At 39.4% G+C, this 17862-nt stretch overlaps 1 protein-coding gene across 1 annotated transcript; it reads right to left on the reverse strand.

The window, feature by feature from the left end:
• Positions 1–4387: 4387 nt before the first annotated feature.
• Positions 4388–13710, reverse strand: LOC139979873 (uncharacterized). Its single transcript, XM_071991055.1, has one exon. The coding sequence runs from the start codon at positions 10453–10455 to the stop codon at positions 9034–9036; it is 1422 nt and encodes a 473-aa protein (XP_071847156.1). The 5' UTR covers positions 10456–13710; the 3' UTR covers positions 4388–9033.
• Between the last annotated feature and the right edge of the window lie 4152 nt (positions 13711–17862).

A 17862-nucleotide genomic window follows, 5' to 3' on the forward strand; every position in this document is an offset into this window, starting at 1 on the left:
AACTAGTATTTTGGGGGTAGAAAATGGGCAAAGAAAAAAATGTTTGAATTTTTATAGTTTGATGTCTAATTTAGGTCTCATCAATCAAAAATGTCAATAAGTTGACCCAAGGTGACCTTTGTATGCAAAGTTATATGAGGTCAAAGTTAATTTTCAGACATTTAGTGTAATAACTCCCAGTGCCAAGGTGTTACACAGTTGATATTTTGAGACAAGTTGCAAATGGTATAGGGGAATATTTTCAAACTTAACGGTCATGTGATCCGAGGTCACCAAAGGTCAATTAATGATAAAAAACTAGTATTTTTGCGATAACTTGAGAACAATATGTCCGTTAGGGTTGGGAGTTGCTTCAATGTAATCCAATTGTCGACCCGCATCTGGGTGACCCTTGACCTCAATTTGACCTTTGGTGACCTTTTTAGTGTTTTGTGGATTTTTACAGTTTCGATGCTATTTTCAGATGTTAAAGGTACCTTCTGATCATAAATGTCAATGGGTTGACCCCCATTTGACCTTCGTGTGCAAAGTTATTTGAGGTCAAAGTTAATTTTCACACAGTTAATGCAATAACTCCCAGTTCCAAGGTGTGACAAGGTTGATATTTTTGGAGTAGTTGCAAATGGTATAGGGGAATATTTTCAAACTTAACGGTCATGTGATCCGAGGTCACCAAAGGTCAATTAATGATAAAAAACTAGTATTTTTGCGATAACTTGAGAACAATATGTCCGTTAGGGTTGGGAGTTGCTTCAATGTAATCCAATTGTCGACCCGCATCTGGGTGACCCTTGACCTCAATTTGACCTTTGGTGACCTTTTTAGTGTTTTGTGGATTTTTACAGTTTGGATGCTATTTTCAGATGTTAAAGGTACCTTCTGATCATAAATGTCAATGGGTTGACCCCCATTTGACCTTCGTGTGCAAAGTTATTTGAGGTCAAAGTTAATTTTCACACAGTTAATGCAATAACTCCCAGTTCCAAGGTGTGACAAGGTTGATATTTTTGGAGTAGTTGCAAATGGTATAGGGGAATATTTTCAAACTTAACGGTTATGTGATCCAAGGTCACCAAAGGTCAATTAATGATAAAAAACTAGTATTTTTGCGATAACTTGAGAACAAATTGTCCGTTAGAGTTGGGAGTTGCTTCAATGAAATCCAATTGTCGACCCGCATCTGGGTGATCCTTGACCTCAATTTGACCTCTGGTGACCTTTTTAGTGTTTTGTGGATTTTTACAGTTTCGATGCTATTTTCAGATGTTAAAGGTAGCTTCTGATCATAAATGTCAATGGGTTGACCCCCATTTGACCTTCGTGTGCAAAGTTATTTGAGGTCAAAGTTAATTTTCACACAGTTAATGCAATAACTCCCAGTTCCAAGGTGTGACAAGGTTGATATTTTTGGAGTAGTTGCAAATGGTATAGGGGAATATTTTCAAATTTAACGGTTATGTGATCCGAGGTCACCAAAGGTCAATTAATGATAAAAAACTAGTATTTTTGCGATAACTTGAGAACAAATTGTCCGTTAGAGTTGGGAGTTGCTTCAATGAAATCCAATTGTCGACCCGCATCTGGGTGATCCTTGACCTCAATTTGACCTCTGGTGACCTTTTTAGTGTTTTGTGGATTTTTACAGTTTCGATGCTATTTTCAGATGTTAAAGGTAGCTTCTGATCATAAATGTCAATAGGTTGACCCCCGTGTGACCTTCGTGTGCGAAGTTATATGAGGTTAAAGTTAATTTTCAGACATTTAATGCAACAACTCCCAGTTCCAAGGTGTGAAATGGTTGATATTTTTGGACAAGTTGCAAATGGTATAGGGAAATATTTTCAAACTTAACGGTCATGTGATCCGAGGTCACCAAAGGTCAATTAATGTCAAAAAACTAGTATTTTGGGGGTAGAAAATGGGCAAAGAAAAAAATGTTTGAATTTTTATAGTTTGATGTCTAATTTAGGTCTCATCAATCAAAAATGTCAATAAGTTGACCCAAGGTGACCTTTGTATGCAAAGTTATATGAGGTCAAAGTTAATTTTCAGACATTTAGTGTAATAACTCCCAGTGCCAAGGTGTTACACAGTTGATATTTTGAGACAAGTTGCAAATGGTATAGGGGAATATTTTCAAACTTAACGGTCATGTGATCCGAGGTCACCAAAGGTCAATTAATGATAAAAAACTAGTATTTTTGCGATAACTTGAGAACAATATGTCCGTTAGGGTTGGGAGTTGCTTCAATGTAATCCAATTGTCGACCCGCATCTGGGTGACCCTTGACCTCAATTTGACCTTTGGTGACCTTTTTAGTGTTTTGTGGATTTTTACAGTTTCGATGCTATTTTCAGATGTTAAAGGTACCTTCTGATCATAAATGTCAATGGGTTGACCCCCATTTGACCTTCGTGTGCAAAGTTATTTGAGGTCAAAGTTAATTTTCACACAGTTAATGCAATAACTCCCAGTTCCAAGGTGTGACAAGGTTGATATTTTTGGAGTAGTTGCAAATGGTATAGGGGAATATTTTCAAACTTAACGGTCATGTGATCCGAGGTCACCAAAGGTCAATTAATGATAAAAAACTAGTATTTTTGCGATAACTTGAGAACAATATGTCCGTTAGGGTTGGGAGTTGCTTCAATGTAATCCAATTGTCGACCCGCATCTGGGTGACCCTTGACCTCAATTTGACCTTTGGTGACCTTTTTAGTGTTTTGTGGATTTTTACAGTTTGGATGCTATTTTCAGATGTTAAAGGTACCTTCTGATCATAAATGTCAATGGGTTGACCCCCATTTGACCTTCGTGTGCAAAGTTATTTGAGGTCAAAGTTAATTTTCACACAGTTAATGCAATAACTCCCAGTTCCAAGGTGTGACAAGGTTGATATTTTTGGAGTAGTTGCAAATGGTATAGGGGAATATTTTCAAACTTAACGGTTATGTGATCCAAGGTCACCAAAGGTCAATTAATGATAAAAAACTAGTATTTTTGCGATAACTTGAGAACAAATTGTCCGTTAGAGTTGGGAGTTGCTTCAATGAAATCCAATTGTCGACCCGCATCTGGGTGACCCTTGACCTCAATTTGACCTCTGGTGACCTTTTTATTGTTTTGTGGATTTTTACAGTTTCGATGCTATTTTCAGATGTTAAAGGTAGCTTCTGATCATAAATGTCAATGGGTTGACCCCCATTTGACCTTCGTGTGCAAAGTTATTTGAGGTCAAAGTTAATTTTCACACAGTTAATGCAATAACTCCCAGTTCCAAGGTGTGACAAGGTTGATATTTTTGGAGTAGTTGCAAATGGTATAGGGGAATATTTTCAAATTTAACGGTTATGTGATCCGAGGTCACCAAAGGTCAATTAATGATAAAAAACTAGTATTTTTGCGATAACTTGAGAACAAATTGTCCGTTAGAGTTGGGAGTTGCTTCAATGAAATCCAATTGTCGACCCGCATCTGGGTGATCCTTGACCTCAATTTGACCTCTGGTGACCTTTTTAGTGTTTTGTGGATTTTTACAGTTTCGATGCTATTTTCAGATGTTAAAGGTAGCTTCTGATCATAAATGTCAATAGGTTGACCCCCGTGTGACCTTCGTGTGCGAAGTTATATGAGGTTAAAGTTAATTTTCAGACATTTAATGCAATAACTCCCAGTTCCAAGGTGTGACAAGGTTGATATTTTTGGAGTAGTTGCAAATGGTATAGGGGAATATTTTCAAACTTAACGGTTATGTGATCCGAGGTCACCAAAGGTCAATTAATGATAAAAAACTAGTATTTTTGCGATAACTTGAGAACAAATTGTCCGTTAGAGTTGGGAATTGCTTCAATGAAATCCAATTGTCGACCCGCATCTGGGTGATCCTTGACCTCAATTTGACCTCTGGTGACCTTTTTAGTGTTTTGTGGATTTTTACAGTTTCGATGCTATTTTCAGATGTTAAAGGTAGCTTCTGATCATAAATGTCAATAGGTTGACCCCAGTGTGACCTTCGTGTGCGAAGTTATATGAGGTCAAAGTTAATTTTCAGACATTTAATGCAATAACTCCCAGTTCCAAGGTGTGACAAGGTTGATATTTTTGGAGTAGTTGCAAATGGTATAGGGGAATATTTTCAAACTTAACAGTTATGTGATCCGAGGTCACCAAAGGTCAATTAATGATAAAAAACTAGTATTTTTGCAATAACTTGAGAACAAATTGTCCGTTAGAGTTGGGAGTTGCTTCAATGAAATCCAATTGTCGACCCGCATCTGGGTGACCCTTGACCTCAATTTGACCTCTGGTGACCTTTTCGTGTTTTGTGGATTTTTTACAGTTTCGATGCTATATTCAGATGTTAAAGGTACCTTCTGATCATAAATGTCAATAGGTTGACCCCTGTGTGACCTTCGTGTGCGAAGTTATATGAGGTCAAAGTTAATTTTCAGACATTTAATGCAATAACTCACAGTTCCAAGGTGTGACAAGGTTGATATATTTGGAGTAGTTGCAAATGGTATAGGGGAATATTTTCAAACTTAATGGTCATGTGATACAAGGTCACAAAAGGTCAGCTAATGTCAAAAAAGTAGTATTATGGGGGGAGAAAATGGGCAAAGAAAAAATGTTTGAATTTTTACAGTCATGCTCTATTTAGGTCTCACCGATCAAAAATGTCAATTGGTTGACCTCCGGGTGACCTTTGTGTGTGAAGTTACATACAAGTTCAAAGTTAATTTTTTGACATTTAATGCAATTAAATCTCAATGCCAAGGTGTGACATGGTTGATATTTTGGGACAAGTTGTGAATGGGGTGGTGGAACATTTTGAAACTTAAAGGTCATGTCATCTGAGGTCACCATTGTTATCATATCTGTTGACACGCTTGTAGGTCTCTTATATTTCTTACATTTTTGACGCCATATTTAGATCTCAAAAGTGGCTTTTAATAAAAAATCCGATCACATTATGTGATCACAAAAGTGTTGGCTATAGTGTTGGTTACTTTATGGGAACATGTAGGACCACAATTACTTGGACTATTTCATCCCAATCTTGCTTGATAATATTATGTGTATTGTCATATACCCCAAGCAAGGAACCACAGTGCCCTTGGGCTCTTGTTCTACATAAAAATTGGGGTGTCTCAAGTTAGCAAGAGGCCAGGGAACCAGAATGAACACTCGGGAAGGGCCGTTTCCGGCCATCTGAGGGGTTTGTAAAACCAAAAATTTTCGGTACGCTCCGCGCCAACCGATGGTGGCGCTCCGCTCAGATAGTCGTGCATACAACTTTGCAAATCCTGGCTACGCCCATGACTTTTAATGAATTTCTGTGGGTCAAACTCAAGCTATTTCAAATGGAAAAAATGGTTAAGATATTAACAAGAAATAAACTCAAACTCGGAGGATTCCTACATTAGCAACTAGCATGATTTCACCTCATTTTGTCTCAGAAGAAAACTTGTTTCCCAATTTGCACATTGGATATTGCAGTGCTAGTATGCATATTTTCCTTGAGGGGGGTGGGGGGGCGTTGATGGAGTGATGTGTATACGCCAATAAGATAAGACAATAAGAGTTATAAAGGAAACTAAATATAAGGCTGCATCAGTCCAATCGAATTTCTGCAAAGTGCCCTTTGATGTCGGTGCCCTCCAGATTAAAAGTGCTTCCGCCGCCCTTGGAGAAGGACATGGAAAATCTATCGTGCTACACTCACATCTCCATTAAAGTATTCATTACTGATGTAAAACGGGACTTATTTCGGCAGGTTTCGTTTGCTGCACCTGCAGAGTTGATCCCGCACTAGATGAGTAAGAGCGGGCGCGTAGCCAAAAAAGGGGGGGTGGGCGAAGGGGGAGACCGCCCCCAATCATATTTTTTTGTATGTTTTTATGATATCGCTAGTAATTTCAAGCTTAGATGCAACTTACAAGGCCTGGGAAGTGCCATTTCCAGCGATCTGGGAGGCATTTCCAGCCAAAATGTTCTGGTGCGCGTAGCGCCAATTATGGTGGCGCTACGCTTAGATAGTTTTCAATGCAGAATCTACGGCTCTAATAGTTTGCCTACAGGTTCGCCCTCCCTTGGTAAATTCCTGGCTACGCGCCTGAGTAAGAGACATAACGTCTGTGAAAAGCTCATTTAGGTGAAGTCAAAGCCACGAGTTAAAAAATAATAATAAGTGAACTTTTTCAATGTATTATTTAAAGTTACGCTATGTTGGCCCAAAATATGCTAGATATTCAAATGTGGTCTACTTTGGTCAAAATTCTCAAACTGTTTTTATTACAACCTTTGATGAAATTTTCCTCTCTGGAACATTCAGTCATCTTGTGTGTTCCTTAAAAATGTCTGAGAACAATTTGGAGAGTAAAAACTCAAGGAAAGTACTGTACTTTTTGAAAAACTTCTAGCTATTATAGAGTGCTATAATTTCGGGCCTATACAGACTACCTTCGAAACCAAAACTGGCATTATGTAGCCAGGCGTCTCAAATCTGGTTGATTCAATACAGTGAGCCGCTTCGTGCGCAAAGTTAAATTATAGCTGAGAATAAACACGAAACACCACCAAAATCTTCACTGTTACAAGTAGAAGTTTAAATCAACATATACATTAGAGGACGCTGTTTATAATTAGCCAACTTCTATGAACCTCTTGAAATACATAAATCATTCTCGCTTCATTTATTCATAAAGAAGAGCTTAGAGGAATTACATGAATGTACAGATGCATTGCAAGATATGTGGATTTTCTTAACTCACTATAGTGATGTAAAGCTATGCAGGGTACACAAAATGATGAAAAGGCCACAAAGTTGAACTCTTAGTCTTACAACCCACACTTTTGACGTATTTAGTTTTGGCAGTGTTGAGATTTCTATGTGAACGGTATTCATTATTCTGTGACTGCATTTAGCCTATGTCTACGCCTATGCAGTGGCGTCACCAGACTTTTCAGTCTGGGGGGGGGGCACAGGGGGGCACCAGCATTTGATGGGGGGCACTTGGGTGGATACGGATCGCCGTCCTGGGGGAGGGGTCTAAGGGGAGGGGGTGCCCCCTCCCCTTTGGAAAATGTTCGCATACGGAGGATGGGCTAGATGCAAAATGGTGCCACATTTGATGCTAAATTCGATCTGAAGATATCTCCAGAAATTGCTATTTTTGAGGTAATGATTTAAACAACGCGCAGAATTTTGCAGAGGATATGAACCACATGCTGTCGATATTATGCCTAACCCTATCAATAGAACCTACATTTGTTGAATTAATGTGTGCATGACCCCCGACTCCTTTCTTGTCCTGCTCGTTTCCTCCCATTATCTATTAAGATGTAACAGGTTCCAGCATCGTTACTGGCTCCTATCAGGGATCTCACCATGCAATCCAAAGTTTGATCACACATCAAGTATAGCTCAGTATGCAGGTGTGAACATTCGCCATTTGTTCCTACAAGCATCTGACCTCAAATGACCTCTGCACCCCCTACATAACAGGGTTAATATATGGGTCCACAAATATAGGCAAGTATGGTGCCTGCGGACCCTCACATTCTCACATTTCGTCAGCTCCTAACCTGTCAACCTCAGACCAAGGCAACATACTGCAGTACCCTCCCTTCTCACAGCAGGTCCGGGTTTTCGGCATTTCACAGGCATTCAATTCACGAGTTGTGATGGCGCGGGTTACGACTTCGATACCCGACGGTCAAGGATAAACTTTTTCATTTTTTCGCAGCTCATTTGAAGAAAATACGAATTACTGTGCTTCTTTGTCCTTATGAAAAACCAACTCAGATGATGGGAGTTGAATATAACAAAATATCTATATATATATTTTTTTACCAACCCAAATCTCAGATGGGGGGGGGGCACTAGATTTTCCAGGGGGCACGTGCCCCCCTGGCCCCCTTGGCGACGCCACTGCGCCTATGCTAATTCGTAGCCATCAAACGACGCTTGTATTTGCTTATATAATATATATAATATATACAATAGACAAAATATAATAGATAATATACAATATATAATACAATATTTTAAATATTGTATATAATGAATCTGCGTTGACAAATGTGTTACATACCGATGATGGTAGGGCCTACAGCACTACATCTGTGAGTTGCTTGTATTGGGTGAACGCATTCATGTTTACGCAAATAAAAAACAGGAAGTGGTAACATTTCCTTATTGGTATCCTTCAAAATATTATTTTCTACAATGGGGAGTGAATCCCCTAAATTTAGACCCCCTTCAGCCATTCCTCCAAAAGTGTGTCCTCCTTTCGTGCAATAAAATATAGGCTAATGGTAACCTGAGCATTTTGGATTCATGAAATAGGTTGTTAAGTAAAACAAAAATAATAATCTTGATGAGTATATTTTGAATAGAGTTTACGATAAAAGACGTAAACTAGTCCAAACATTGCGAAGGAAACATTGACGCATGCGTACATTCAAGTAAACTGCATGATGTCGACATATCGGCATGCACGTTCTAACATCGGTAAATTACCGCATGACCCTTCCAGAGTTATTTATTTCAAGATTAAACTCCATGATATTACTGATGTAGTATTATAAATGAGGTCAATAAATTCCAAAATATGAAAGTTGTCTTAATTATCATATAACTGATATTATGCATGGGAAGCATTATATGCTGTCCCGTGCAACTTTCAGGTGACGGTCGTTGTTTAGAAAGAATCAAACTTTAATATTTAGTGGTGTGCGTAAAGGGCGGGGTGGTGTTGGGGTGGAATGTCGGGAAGAAAATACAATTTATTAGCACAATATTGAGTTTAGGCATAATTATAGGCCTGCTTTGTAGTCTAAATATGCCTCAGGGTGCACAATTTGACCTCTATAATTGTCTGCTGGGAAGTTTTTTTTTCCAATCCATAAAGGTTCACCTCACTACATTAATCAGTAGGGAAATTTGGACACGCCCCCTCCCCCCCCCCCCCCCACACACACATCTTTGCAATCCTTCCACGACAATGTTAACATTCACTTCGGAACAGTCAAACGTCAAAGCCTTCATCGTCTGATTCCCAAGCTGTTGATGGAATTGAGAGGTTACTAGCTGTTTTATGCCTTAATATTCCCGCCAAACCTGAACTCCTTCGTTGAAACGGTATTGCTTCAATACAATCACTTTTAACGTTTTCATAATTTGTATTTAATTCTTTAAATGTCATATTAGGAGCATAAATATTTCCAATGCATCTGATTTCTTCTGCTTTCTTGTTGACTTCAGAATTCAGTAATTCGATCTTAGCTTTTCTTGGCGAATCCACATTAATCGATTGGTCATCTTTGCCGTTTTGTAGACTAATTTTATCAACGAGACCCGCACTATAGATATCAACCAAGTCCTTCCCGTCAACTTTCAAATGGTCAGGTATTGATTCCGCGAAAACTGTTATGCGTTTGGGAAAGTTCGACCGGCGTATGCGGTTCATTTGGACATCTAGCAAAGTTTTCTTAGGTCTTTCGCTGAAAATACTGGATGGCTCAGTTTTAAGATCTTCTTTGATTTCAGACTTTGCCGTGGACATGACTGTCGGCGAATCTTTACCATTTTTAATATCCTCAACGTTTATTTTCTGAGCCTTGTTTTCAACTTGAACATATTGTCCATTATATGGATTCTTGGCTATTCCCTGTGCAGTCTTTGGACGGTTTAAATTGTTACTAGCAAACATTTTGCTGCGGTTTGTCTCCTTATTCACAATATCAGCCGTTACTGGACGAATCCGTTGGTTTTGATGAAGGTCTTGTTGACATGTTTGTTGGGTTGCACCTGCAGTTTGGGCATTTATCGATTTAGTAGTATATTGAGTCTCTTTCGGTAACATGACCTTTCTATTTGTCTGGGGTAATGCCGTCTTTGGTCGACGGTTTGTTTCAGGGCAGTCAACTAAAGGCAAATGACGCCCTAGTCCCATGGCTGTCTTTGACCTCCTCATTTCCGAGTCTTGTGCAGGCTCAATGTCTTCTCCTCTCTGAGGAGTTTTGCTCCTAAGACTTAATCTCGAACCAACAGTTGCCCTCATCTCGCGTTCTTTAGCTCTTATTAATCTCGCACTCACGCTGTTATTGTTCTTCTTATTCCTCGGTCTATCATATCCAGGTAATGCTGGGGATTCGTCATTCCCAGCACCGTAGTTATTATCGAAGCTACCTTGCGCGAGTAACTTTTGTAACATATCAGTATTACCTGTCAGTCTAGCGTGATGTAGTCTCGAGCGGTGAAGCTTAATATGGAACCTCTTTTTCACTACCTGTTTATCCATAGTAATGCGATGCTCTACCCGCCGCTTCGAAACATCTAACATCTGTTTCTCTCTTTTCAACATTGCATCCAATTTCCAGTTTGCGGAGTGGACTGTTTGGGATTTTTCGCCCACAAGGGCACCGCATTTGCTGTTGTCAGTCGCCATAGCTGAGTTTTTCTCCTCGACAAATTATTATTATGCACCAAACATCATTTTTCTTCCGAAATATGAGCGGGATATCTCTTTTTTGTTTTCTTTATTTTGATTAGACATTAGACATTAATCACAAAATGTTTGTCGTCAAGTTTAATATTTGAAGCAAATTAATATCTGCTGATTTCTACTCTCACAAATGACTCAAAATGCCACTGAGGTTTAAAACGAACCTTTCTTATCATACTGTTGTAAGTCGCTCCAGATCCAAACTTGTTACATTTATTACAATATTTTGAAAACATTATGGGCATGCATTTCGTAAAACATTAGGAATTATGAAAATGATGCCACAATTCATGTCCGTACAACGAAAAGTGACGAAATTGAGGCGTTGGTCCATGCTACTAATTAGATCAAACTGTTCATACATTGTTTTCGTGTGGAAGAGAAGCAACTGGCCATTTTCTTGTCCACTATACGCACATCAAATCAGTTACACAACTGAAAGAGCAACCTATCTTGTACGTACAAACTAATGGCCTACCTTCCATCAAACTAACAAGCAAAACACACGTATTTCTAAAAGCTACCATGTCAGTTGAAATTCACTGAATAAATAAAGTAGATCCGAGTTATCAAATATATCTTCCGAATAAACAGAGGGCGACCATTATTGCTTGCTAGATTCAACATAATCGTCGCTGGACCAACATGAAGGTGTGAAACATTCGTAGTTCTCTTCCGTATGTTATATACAGTGTCCCCTAAACCTGGAGAGTTACATCTGAATGATTCAAACATCACTACTAACCCATGCGTGGGTCAATACAAACTATGTGTGCTAATGTCTCATTGTCCACAGAACAATACGTAACTGCAACCGTTCACTTGGTTGGGACAGTACAGGTAACTTTCGATGTTTCGCCATGACTACGGTACGCCACTACTGCTTGAATCAATAGGTGCATGAAGGGCTTTTGTCTGGGATGTGTAAGTAAGGTCCCGAGAAGAAAGGATCAGTGAAGGGGTTTTACTTATTGACCATCCATCATTAATTGTTTTTCATATCACAACAGCTTTGACATTTCAAAGACTTATACAAGTGAACTCTTGAGACTTATCATCGATCGCGCATAAACGAAGCGCATAAAATCAAAGCATATATAGAATAGGACTTGGTACATATACCTGGTTAATAACAAACATGTTTTTGTGAGATATGCTTGAGATTAACCCCGCAATTCGACAACCACTTTTATCACTGCGCACCTGAATGCCAATGTACTGTATTAGTTTCCTGTATGCTGTTCTCGGTTGCCCTGGAAACTAACCGCCGATTGGTTGATTGTTTGATGACGTATTAAACGTTGCAGTCAAATTATTTCGCGATGTTTGTCCGATTTTTGTTGGCGCTATACCATTAATTACGGAAGGTGAGAAGTGCCACTACATCACCTTGAAATAATTTTTCAATGTGTAAATTAAATTGTTATGCCTTCAATATAGACTTCGTTCTCGTCAAAATGTAGCAAAATAACTGAGTGTTAATATTTGTATGGGTAGCAATATAGAAAAGTCTCTGACCACACAATAGACTGTAGAAAAAAATACACTTTCATCGAAAAATACACCGACACTAAATCATCACAATGGTATTTTCATGATTTAAGTATTGCAAGAGATCGTAAGCAGTAACTGCACTTTTGTGCGATCGGTAACTTTTGCAAACACGCCAGTGTAACACAATTCGACAAAAGACTGTCTTGTTATCATGTTATCACAATATTATCTTACTTTTTTTGTGTTGGTAACTTTGCAAATTCGCCAATGCTAGATTTTGAAAGATGTCACTTTGATCAACACGTGTTCCCAACATTCTCTAAACTCTTGGATTTGTAACTTTTTTTTCAAACTTGCCGATTGATTTTGCTTGGGTTAATTGACATTTTATCACCATAGTCTTTCTGGTGATCTTATATATGGTAGGTTCCCAATGTTGCGAATCGCATTTAAATTTCACATAACGGTGAAAATATTGCTGGACTTATCTTAAACTATTTAAATTTTGATATCTAAACAGTTTTTGTTTCCTCTTGAATTGGGAATTGGGATTTTACATTTAATTTACAAGGAAAAACTCGAATGTATGCATTAGTGAGGGAGGGGTGTGTCCAGCATAGTAGGTGAAACCGCAGCCAGTAGCAAAATGATTTCACAAAATTTCTAGCCCCAATATCGGGCAATACAAACTAAATTGACCGATTTCCGTTCTTTCATTTTTTACCAAGCTGATCATCCGTTGTTGAAGTTGAAATATCACAATTGAAAAGACTTAGACATTGTTGTCTGTTTTACATGTGATTTCGATAACGTTGTGAATATTCAAGACTGATGAATATGCATCATAATAATGCATCACTTACGTTAGCCTTAACTCTAACAGAATCAATACAGCTGTGACAGTTCGCACCCTATTAAATTTAACAAAATTAATTACAAATTGAAAACGTTCAGTGCAGCGAGCAACTAAAATTGTTTTCATAGTACCATTCGATGTACATTGTACATTCGATATGTTGCGTCAGCTTTTATAATTAAAGGGAAGTTCTCTACTCTTTATTTATGAGGCTACGTTACAATCCATGATATGGATGGATGTGTACCATCTAATCTTGGTTTACTTTATTTTATTCAAGTTTGACGGATTAGTGACAAGCTATTAATTGATGAGTACAAAAGCAAAGTACTCTACATCTTACATCTTACATGACACGTGACATAATAACAAAGTTATGTTATATTACACATGTTATGTCATGTTATGTTACACAACATACCATAAATCAGATGGCATATTTCGGCAGAACCCTTTCATAAAGAAGAAGGAAGAGAAACATAGATAAATGAGCTGAAGACATTTAGCGTCCCCTAATGTAGCGTAGCGTCCCCTTATGTAGCCTTATGTCCCCTAATGTAGCCTAATGTCTCCTAATGTAGACTAATGACTGCATTCGCAATGTAGGTTCCGTTAATAGAAGAACACAAATGACGTTTTTCTATAGGTCTTGTATTAATATTCTACAATATATATAAATGTGTCTACAATATAAATAAATGTGACTTATACTACCCACAACAAAGTCCGAAACATTTCGGCAACCTTATCAACACTCGTAACCTAAGCTAATTTATACACACAGACACAGACACAGACACTTGCACACATACACATTCACATACAAACAGTTCCATATGTCAGGTGTGTCCAGGCCAATAGCGTGCATATATTTGTGTTAATCATCGGGCGGGGGGGGGGGGTGGGGGGAGAAGATCTGGTTGCACTTTGAACGAGTAAAATGGTAAGAAATCTAATGTTACAAATAAGATAAAAACATTGACACAGTGTATCCTGCAACGCAACCAGCTGCAGCCATATTTGCATATAATGCAGAGACATTTAAAGAGTGTCCATTTTACAGTGTTCCATTTACAGGAAAAGACGTCAATATTCAACATTGATGAAGAACTCACGTCAATGTCCTCCATGCAGTCCTCTAAGTGTGGTTGTTTGAAGGTGACCACATTTTACCAGCCAAAGCCATCGTTACTTCTGGAAATGAATCGCAGTACAGGTGTTTGAACAATTGTGTCACATGAGCCCAAGGGCGGCGGAACCGGGGGGGGGCACAGGGGGCACGTGCCCCCCCACTTTTCCTCAGGTTAAAATGTGCCTTTTTTCTACATAAAATTGTACTCTTGACCACCTTGGGCGTAGGAGCCCAGTTTGATTTGAAGGGGGGGGGGGGGCTGTAACGACTTGCCCGAAAAATATAACCACAATTTTTCGCGCGCTCTGCGCGTGTTAAACGTCTTAATGTGCATATCATAAAGGCATGCATCGGTTATTACACCGCATGCCAATAACATACAATCATTTGTCGTTACAATAATAATCATCATAATAATATCATAATTTCCAAAAATGCATTGCTATATTACATTGTGACTTTGTAATAAGCAGAAGCTATTTATAACCTACTATGAATAATGAGTATAGTTTTAATATCCCATAACCTACCCCATCCTTTCGTATTTTGACATGTTTCATTTGCTTTCATGCATGTATCGATCGCGTGTGCAGGGACTTGGACTTTATAATGATTTCACCTCATTTTGTCTCGAAAGAAAACTTGTTTCCCAATTTGCACATTGGATATTGCAGTGCTAGTATGCATTTTTCCTTGAGGGGGGGGGGGGGGGCGGAGGCGTTGATGAAGTGATGTGTATACGCAAATAAGATAATACAATAAGAGTTATAAAGGGTACTTCATATCAGGCTGACTCAGTCCAATCGAATTTCTGCAAAGTGCCCTTCGACGTTGGTGCCCCCCCCCCCCTCCCAGATTAAAAGTGCTTCCGCCGCCCTTCTGGTTATATTTTTCGGGCAAGTCGTTACAGCCCCCCCCCCCCTTCAAATCAAACTGGGCTCCTACGCCTAAGGTGATCAAGAGTACAATTTTATGTAGAAAAAGGGCACATTTTTAACCTGAGGAAAAGTGGGGGGCACGTGCCCCCTGTGCCCCCCGGTTCCGCCGCCCTTGTCCCCATGCAAATCAAATTGGGCTCCCTCGCCTTTGACTACACACACAGACAGTTTTGAAGCTGTTCTCCCTGGAACGCCATTTTCATGCTCATTGATATGATTTGATATCTGCTGTTTGCTTAACAAATTCGAACAGGCGCGTAGCGAGGATTTTCCAAGGGAGGGGCGAAGTCTGTAGGCAAACTATCTAAGCGTAGCGCCACCATGTGTTGGCGCTAAACGTACAACAAAAATTGGCCGAAAATTCCTCCCAGATCGCTGGAAATGACACTTCCCATGCCTTGTTAGTTGTATCTAAGCATTTTCTATTTTGAAATTACTAGCGATATGATAAAAATATGCTCGGGAGGGGGGGGGGGTGGTCGCCCCCTTCCCGAAATGCGTCATGTTCCCCGACGACTCGGTCGAGTTCGAGACCAGCCACAGTTGGTTTCATGGCACAATTGTACAATTGTTTAAGGCGTCCATACACACACACACGCGTTATGATAGACCATATATAGTATATATATATAGATACATTAGTGAGAGAGGAAAAATGGAAACGTCAAAAATGGAGTTGTCGGTGTAAGCCTGTAAGGGGTAGGGTGAGGTGCACGCCCCTTCCGAAATCCTCGATCCGTCACTGGCTACCCTGTGTTTATAATAGGGATCAGCGCTGTAATGATGTCACTGTTCCTCTTTCTCTTCCTGGTGTCTTGGCGTTTTTCTTTTACTCCCTCCTTTTCTCTCTTTCTTCTTTTTCTTTCCCTTCCTTCCTCTCCTCCTCCTCTTTTTCCCACTCTTTTCCCCTCTTTTTTCTCCCCTTTTTTCTCCTCTTTTTCTTACCCGTGGGGCGCGCGCCCCCAACGCCCCCCCTGGATACGCGCCTGGTTTTGGACGCGGTTTTGTTCATCCGCCAATATTTGTCTGTTTATTGCTATTTAAGTTGGTTAATTTGGTTTTTTAGAGTTAGGTCTCGGGAGATGATATAGGTTCTACGTAGGCGATGTAGGGCGTGGGGGGAAAAAACCTGAAAAACCAATGTGTATCTTTTCTGGTAGTTCGCTACACGCTGATTACGAATCTGAAGTTTATTTTGGAATTGGGTGTTGTGTGGGGCGTTGGGGGCAAAAAACCTGATTTGCAGTTTTTGCCAATACTGACCAAAGTCGATTTCACCCAAATGACGTAACAAGGGTAAACCGATGCTCAGGAGCCCAAATTTGCAACTCCCAGGTCCATATCTGCTTCCGTTCGGGAGATAAGTGGTCCCAAAGGACCCGATAGAAATACGTGTTCTTTATAAGCGCACAATTTTGAAAACCCCTTCTTTTCAGCCCCCTCTCTTGTCCTCTCTGAAACACCCATCGACATTAAAATTAGACGTGGAGTAGAAGACACCCTTGTCTTTGTGATACACCAATTTCGTGTAATTATCTGACCGGGAAAGGCTTTTTGTTTATATGATTTCTATTTTTTTCATAAATCATAAATCAGGTTTTTTGCCCTTCTGCACGCCCCCACACAACACCCAATTCCAAAATAAACTTCAGATTCGTAATCAGCATGTCGCGAACTACCAGAAAAGATACACATTTATCGCCTTCGCGCCCTCTTATGACACTTTTTTCGCTCAGTTTGCAGCTTCACAGGAACAAAAGAAAACTGAAAAACTTTTAGGGACAACAAAAGATTTTAAACCTTTGTTCGTCGTAAAAGTTTTTCGGTCTTACTTGTTTTTGAGGGGAAAAAACTTTTTGTCGCAAAAGCGATGAATGTTTATCTTTTCTGGTAGTTCGCGACACGCTGATTACGAATCTGAAGTTTATTTTGGAATTGGGTACCAAACAGAGGTACTTTTTTTAACTTTACAAGACAAAACACCTATTTTTGGCGCAAATAAAAATTGCCAAAATTGACCCAAAAATCGATTTCGCCCAAGAGACGTAACAGGGAGTAATCGATGCTCAGGAGCCCAAATCTACAACTCCCAGGTCCATATCTGCTTCCGTTCGGGAGATACGTGGTCCCAAAGTACAAGATAGAAATACGTGTTCTATATATGTGCAAAATTTGGAAAACCCCCTCTTTTCAGCCCCTCTCTTGTCCTCTCTGAAACACCCATCGACATTAAAATTAGACGTGGAGTAGAAGACACCCTTGTCTTTGTTGTACACCAATTTCGTGTAATTATCTGACCGGGAAAGGCTTTTTGTTTATATGATTTCTATTTTTTTCATAAATCAGGTTTTTTGCCCTTCTGCACGCCCCCACACAACACCCAATTCCAAAATAAACTTCAGATTCGTAATCAGCGTGTCGCGAACTACCAGAAAAGATACACATTTATCGACTTTGCGACAAAAAGTTGTTTCACCTAAAAAAAAACGTAGGCCTAATGGGTACGCACCTCTTGCAGTTTTTGCCAAAACTGACCCATTTATTCATAAATGTGAAGATAAAACTCAAGATGACAAACAAAGGTTTGACTTGACTGCTTTGAAATCACGTATCACTGGCAAGATGCGTCGAGAGCGCCCTATTATGACACTTATTTCGCTCAGTTTGCAACTTCAGAGGAACAATAGAAAACCGAAAAACTTTTAGGGACAACAAAAGGTTTGGTAACCTTTGTTCGTCGTAAAAGTTTTTCGGTCTTACTTTTTTTTTGAGGTGAAAAAACTTTTTGTCGCAAAAGCGATAAATGTGTATCTTTTCTGGTAGTTCGCGACACGCTAATTACGAATCTGAACTTTATTTTGGAATTGGGTGTTTTGTTGGGGCATGGGGGGCAAAAAACCTGATTTGCAGTTTTTGCCAAAACTGACCAA

Source organism: Apostichopus japonicus, chromosome 14 (genome assembly GCF_037975245.1).
Source record: "Apostichopus japonicus isolate 1M-3 chromosome 14, ASM3797524v1, whole genome shotgun sequence".
In the NCBI taxonomy this organism is placed as follows: domain Eukaryota; kingdom Metazoa; phylum Echinodermata; class Holothuroidea; order Aspidochirotida; family Stichopodidae; genus Apostichopus; species Apostichopus japonicus.

Excerpts from the sequence above, each read along its gene's own strand:
- LOC139979873 (XM_071991055.1), bottom strand. The coding sequence starts at position 10,455 with ATGGCGACTGACAACAGCAAATGCGGTGCCCTTGTGGGCGAAAAATCC.